Raw genomic sequence first — 6787 nt, 5'->3', positions numbered from 1 at the left:
GGAGCCAGCAGCTTGCTGGCTTTGATTCATCATCATCTAGGAAAAATGCTGGCTGATCCTGCCGGCTCTGCTTCCTCTTGCACCATCTGCCGTTCATGATAGCCATCCCCAGCACAAAGACTTGGTGTTTATCTCCACCACTCTGCCTCCTGGGGAAAGACCACTTCTAGGGTCACTGTGCCCATATGGCACTGCTGAAGATGGCATCTGAGAAGTGGAGCAGTGGAAAGGGTGCCGTGCCATGCCCTGGCAATGCAATGGTATCCTGTCTTGTTGCTTTTTTGGACGCTTTTGCTAAGATAGTGACTCAGAAACATCAGCCTATCCTCAAAGCAATGCCCTCCACAAACCTCTCCACCATTCAAGAGCACCCATGTGTCCTGGTGTGCCAGCAAACGTGGCGGTGCTGGCTGTGATGGCTGGTGGGATGGACAGGCTGCCAGTCACCATGAACACTGCAGCATATGCTCTGGATTTAGCAAAAAAGCCTGGTGATGGGATCAGGGGAATGGATTATATCCCATCAGCTTTGTACCACCAAGAAATGTTCAAGTTTGGTCTCAGTGACTTACCTGCCTATGGTGTGAGGTAAGAATCAAAACCTGACGGCTTCCCATGGGACTCAGACTCCTGAATGACCATTTGTGGTCCCTTTCCTTAAATAAATACAGAGCAGAGCCAAATGGGTTTTCTCTCCAACAGATGGGCTGCTGACAGGTGCTGCCGGAGGCTGAGAGATGGCAAATCAAAGAAGATGCCCTGACGTGGTCTGTCACTAGCTTGAAGAGAAAAAAGCAGGTGAGATCTGGTTTCCTTATTCTGCCAGGCTATTCAGATGCTCTAGCAGTACAATAACACAAATATTTATTATTTTTTCCCCTCTATTCTGGTGGGTCAGGAAAATATTATGTCCTTTGGGACAACAAGGATCTGCTTATGTAGCACAGGTCCCAGAAGAAGCAGGGTTGTGTCATAATGGCATTCTGTAAAATAACACCAAACAAAAGCTTTTCTTTCTCCCTAAATAAATCAGTTCTGTGTTTCCTTTGTGGTTCACTTTTAAAGGCTTGCTGAATTCAAGGAGGATGTGGTCACACTCATTGGAAACTCCAGATGCTACAATATATAAACACAGATTTGCATTAAACTCACATTTTTGATTAATTAAATCTCATGTGATTTCACTCAGTTTTTCTTGCTGGGTGATGGCAGGCTGCTGTAGTTTTCATGTCCCTTGGAGAGCATTTGCCCAATAGCTCTGATATCTCCTCCTCGATTTCTTTGACAGGATCCAATCTTTTGTTATTTACTGATGTCACTGTAGCCTAGGAGAGAAATCAACAGTCGTGAATTATGGCCTACACTGGTAGGACTTTTCACTCTGATTGTTTGATTTTAGTGTGAACAAACTCCGGATAACTAAAGATGGGTTCAAGCTACAACACTTCACTTCTGGCTTCTGAATTGCCCTAAGTGGTGAGGAGTGTCTGGGTTGAGTACTTTCACATGGGTCATTAGGAAGGTGAGATCCTTCAGCAAAGCACAGATCTGCGTGTTGGTCTGAGTTTTGAAGAATCACAGAAGCAGCCTCGTATCATAGCAATGCAGCTGTATCTCCACTCAACTTTCACCAGACATAAAAAAAAAATAATAATCAGAGTCACTAAGATGAAATGTTGTTGTGTGGCTGTTCTTCACCTTTAGGTATGGCCCCCTCTACTCTGCTCTGGTGAGACTCCATCTGTAGTACCGCCTCAAGCTCTGGACATAGGAAAGACATGGACCTGTTGGAGTGGGTCCAGAGGAGGGCCACAAAGATGATCCGAGGGCTGGAGCACCTCTCCCACGAGGACAGGCTGAGAGAGTTGGGGGTGTTCAGCCTCAAGAAGAGAAGGCTCCAGGGAGACCTTATCGAGGCCTTCCAGTACCTAAACAGGTCCTACAGGAAAGCTGGGGAAGGACATTTTACAAAGGCATGTAGTGATAGGACGAGGGGGAATGGCTTCAAACTGGAAGAGGGTAGATTTAGATTAGATATTAGGAAGAAATTTCACTCTAAGAAAAGTGGGGGAGGAAGCCAGAGTCTTCCTTTTTCCTTGAACAATAAAACTCTCTGTCTCCAAGCAAAAGCAAACTGAAGTCACTGCATTTTGAAGTCACTTTGGAAGGTGATGTACAGTGCTATCATACAACAGTGAGGGGAGGTTGTCCCCAACCACACAGCCACCCTAGGGCACGATTAGAGGAGTAACTCAGACTTTTTCATCTGATTGCTCTATTTATTATAGATAACCACCATTTAAATCATAACTCACTGCCCGCTGGAAGCCCTGCAGTGATACCATTGTCAACTGCATGCACTGGAGCCTGGGGAGGAGAAGAGGGTAGGATGTGTTTAGCTATTTGATGGGTTCTTTCTTGAGGGCTACATTCAGATTTACCCATGTGCACAAAGCACTGCAATTTGGAAAGTCTGGGCAGTCTTTGGCAAGGTCCTCTTTGCACACCCAAACTACAGCACCAGACAGTAAAGATACACGTGAATGTACTTTTGCCTTCCCTTGGAGATTATAGTATTTACTGTTGGTTAAAAATCTGAGAGAATTAGGCAAACATAAGGACGTTGGGTCTGGAGGATGCCTCAGTTTGGAGTTTGGAGATTTAGCTCATAATTTGTAACTCCTTGACGTCACATGGGCAAGTACTTGCTTTGCTGTCTGATGATTTCCCATAGTTTCCCATGGTTTCCAGCCAAGCATTTGACCCAGAGAGTCAAGCCCATTCCTACGTGACTTACAAGGTAAGATCAACAACAACCACCACCCTTGGAAACACAGCCTAACTCCGTTGCCCTGTAAAACGCCCCAATGGCACAATCAGATATGGAGCAGTATTTTTACCACCTGGGAAGAAAGAAGGCATGGACCCTCTCTGGATGAGAAAATAAACCAGTTCTTATTTCTAGCAGATGCAGCCTGAAAAGACCTGGAGCTTATCTTCAAAAGTAGGGGTTCCCTGCTGCCTTACAAGGAGCTTCTCTGCTAGATTGTGTTGGGTTTGTTTAGGGAGCAATGGGTTTGCATTGCTTCAGGAGAGTCCCTGCGAAGATCAAGACAGTGAAGGTGGGGGCTCATCCCAGCTGTTGTCAAGAAACTGATTTTTAGGTTGACAAGATGAGGGGTTTTCTTTGTGATGGGTGGGACAGAGAGGTCACCAAGAAGCTAAAAACAGAGAAGGAATACAATCAATATTTAAGAAAAAAAAAATACAGCCTCTGTCAAAGTATTTTCTCTTTATATCCTTCTATGGGGTAATGGTTATTCACCATCTGATTTGCGCTGGTGGTTGTGACTCCTCTCAGGATGTACATAGGAGGTGCTACTGTACTACATGTGATGGCCTGGACGGACAACTCAGTCCCTGGGGAAGTGTTTGGTGACTGGTGGCTTTGATGAGACCTATAGGAAACCCACTTGGATTGGAGAGAAGCACCTTGGATCCCAGCTGGTTCATGTTTTACATGTAGTCATAAAAAATGATCATTTAGCATGCAATCAGCAGATGGAGTAAGATTTTTTAAAAACAGAACCGTAATAGGTCAGTCACAGCTCTCACAGTCAGAGGGCCCCTCTGATGCATGGAGAGACTCTCCTGTCCTGCTCTGATGCCACACAGCGGATGACAGACTGGAAATCCCTGTGGTCTTGGAGTTCCCCCAGGCTCTGGACCCACGCACAGGGGTGAAGGCACTGATTGACATTCAATGGCCTGTCCCACCACAGGCTGGATGGAAAATATTGATTTCCTTTAAGAGCTCAGGAGAGGAGGCAGATTCACAGATGCAGCTGTCTCTCTGTTCACAAACAGTGAGAGTGAGGACTGCCAGGGCTCAAGCTTTCCATGCAGGCTTTGGCCCCAGTGGGCTGAGCACTGGATCCGACATCACACCATCCCTCTGGGGCTTGTCTCTTCTTGGAGGCAAAGAAAACACAAAGACAAACCCCCTCCCATGCCATGCTGAAGGCTCCAGTCATGCAGTAGGAGGACAACACTGAAATAAGTCTCCATAACATGCAAGATCTTGTTCTTCTACACCAAACTACAATGCAGACCTCTGTCTCCTATGTTGGCCACTGTGGAGCCAGCAAATATTAAATAAGGTGCTGTCTCCACCAAGCTGGGCCACATTCATCCTGGGAGCCTCAAGGTGCCACCTCTTGCTGCTGCTTCTATGAAATGCCACGTCCTCTCTAGGGGATGTTTTCAAGCCAAGGTGCCCTTTCAGACCTGAACTTCAAGGCTAGTAATAAGCCACCTGGGATCAGATGCAGAGGCAGAACAAAACATGACTAAGGACGCATGAGGTGTTCAACCCGGCGACAGCAATAATCGACTCAGATTTGTTTGGCTCATGTATATTCGGTGGTGCTGTAGGAAGTGGGACGTAAGAGCATCACCAGTGCTGCGGTAACACCATTTTCTGAGTGCTGCCTGTGGGTGCAGTTACTGACCGCTGAGGGAGGTTATTAATCTTTCCCGTGTAATTGCCTTGAGTGTCGGAGCAGTGAAGCGCTTGTTCTGCAGCCCCCTGCGCTCAAATCAGCAGTGCCCAGAGGGGAAGTCCAAAGAAACGGCTCCTCAGAGGCAACCCACACGCACCCACTTGAAGGACTGAGGCTCCTCTCCAGAGGAGTGTCACAGTCACTTTGCAATTTGGGAACCTTGAGGTTGAAAGCCCCTCCACGGCACACACCTGAAGGGGCACTTCATCTTCTCTGGCTGAAGAAATTTGTCTTAACTAAAGCGTTTCAATTAAAAGTCAAGACTGAATCACTGCAAAGTGCCGGAGACAAGAGTCATTAATACTGGAATGCAAGTTTTAAATTAGTTTTAATATGCTCTGCAAGGCATCCATAAAAGGCCCTTAATCAATATGCATTTCAATTCCCTGTATTAGGGCTTGCAGAATTTAAATTCATAGCAGTGGAAGGGTTGGGAAGCCAACCTGAATTTCTATCAGAGCTCTTGCGCATCCAAACCTGGGAGACTGCCTGGGTCCAAGCTGTCAGGTGGATGTGACCAAATGGATCAGACTTCTTTGGTGGCCTCTGACGAAATGAACTGGTGGTCCCAGTCCCTGGAGAATGGGTGATGGGGAACATCATCGACATGGGGGCAAGTTTTTGAGTCCCTATCAGTGACAGCAAGCAGGATTTTGCTTGCCCATCTCAGCCAGTATCAAATATTCACAGGCACTACTGGCAATTTAAGCATTAACTGACCTCCCCCTGGTGAGAAGAGCGGAGAGGATGAGGATGGGCTGAGCTATAGACACTAGCTCTCAGGGCTGCAGGTGCTTGTGCTTGGGGACCCCAGATCTTCATATGCAGCATTCATATGCCCTTTATCTATGGCATACACCATAGATAACTCTCTCCCTGCATAGGTACAAGGTTAGTTTTGTGGCCAATGCACGGCAAGCAAGCTGATATTCCTGCCTCCCACTGCTGCTAGCGAGAGGAGACCCATCATCTCACAGCAGGAGTGTGGAGCTTTCTCAAGGCAAGAGGGGACAAGGGACCCATGCACGAAGGCCCTTGTGGGAGTGCACGGTCTAGGTGGCTTGAAGTTAAGCATGTGCTTAAGCATTTGGCTGGATTGGGGCCAAGGGTGCAGAAAAGAAATTTCCGGCAAGGAGAAACCTCTAGGAAGAACCAAACCCTAGAGGAAGCTCAGGGTGAGGTTTGTGCTTCCTATTTCAGTCTAAAAAAAGCCTTGTCCCAGGAGGGGGTGAGTTTCAGTAACATCCAGTGTGTCTGCCCCCCACCAGACAGCCCAATTCTTTGTATCCAGAAGAGGGGTGATGAAAGTAAAGCACATGGAAGCCCCGCAATGCAGATGAACCCTCAGAGCATCCTTCCCTGTGGTCAGCATCCTGGGGCCTAGGGGCAGAGCAGCAACATGCTGCCCTGTTCACAGGAGGAGGGATACACGGAAAGGAGCAGAGATGGTTGTTGCAGCTAACTTTACACCCAGAAGTGAAAACAGAACCTGGAGGCAGATTTAGCCCATGGTTATTTGCATGGACTGTGCCATGAGTTTGGATGGGGCCAGCTATTTCTTTCCCCAGACAGCCCTTAAACACAGCTTGGGGGAAATCGGGAGATGGGGACTGTTCCCTAGAAGCAGGCTGGATGCTGGTTTGGAGGCTTAAAAAATGCAGCCCTATAGAGTAAAGCCAGGTTAAGCCATTTATGTGCCTGCCTCAGGCCCTGCTTAGTTTACTGCCAGCCTAAAAATCTCCTGGTGCTGGGAAATCGACTTGAACCTTGTATGCACATTGCCGTGGCTCAGCTTGTGTTCGGAGGGATGCATCTGTCTGATTTTGCTACCTTGACGCTTGAAATGAGCTAGGGAAAAGCAGGCAGCCTTTTGGAGAGGAAAAAAAATCCAGCAAAGAAAAACAGAAAGAAACCAAAAGCGGGGGCGGGAGGGAAGGAAAAGGGAGGATTTTGTCTCAGGGAAAGGCAGCCCGGAGGCGTCAGAGCCTCGGAGGACCGTCCTCGCCGTCTCTCCGCATTGCGAAAGACCCTTTTGCTCGGGCTCGGGTGCCCCTCGGTTTTGCAAAGCATCCCGGCACGGAAACTCTGGCCCACGCTGCACCTCCCAAAAACCCAGCGGGAATGCTGGAAAGCTGGGAGGCCCCGTGCCGGGGCCGGGAAAAGCGTCAGGGCTTGCGGGGAAAGGAGCAGGGCCGGCGAGGGGCCGCCTGCCATCTAGCGGCACC

General features: G+C 48.2%; 1 protein-coding gene across 1 annotated transcript in view; it reads left to right on the top strand.

Moving 5' to 3' along the window:
* Positions 1-373: 373 nt before the first annotated feature.
* GARS (glycyl-tRNA synthetase) overlaps positions 374-6787 on the top strand; it is a 38361-nt gene continuing 31947 nt past the window's right edge. Inside the window, exons 1-2 of the mRNA XM_009881497.1 lie at positions 374-588; positions 1705-1729. Of these exons, the coding sequence (XP_009879799.1) occupies positions 374-588; positions 1705-1729 (240 nt within the window). The remainder of the gene's footprint in view (positions 589-1704; positions 1730-6787) is intronic.

This window comes from Charadrius vociferus, unplaced genomic scaffold (genome assembly GCF_000708025.1).
Source record: "Charadrius vociferus isolate BGI_N301 unplaced genomic scaffold, ASM70802v2 scaffold403, whole genome shotgun sequence".
In the NCBI taxonomy this organism is placed as follows: Eukaryota; Metazoa; Chordata; class Aves; order Charadriiformes; family Charadriidae; genus Charadrius; species Charadrius vociferus.
This window is presented reverse-complemented; position numbering and strand designations above follow the sequence as displayed.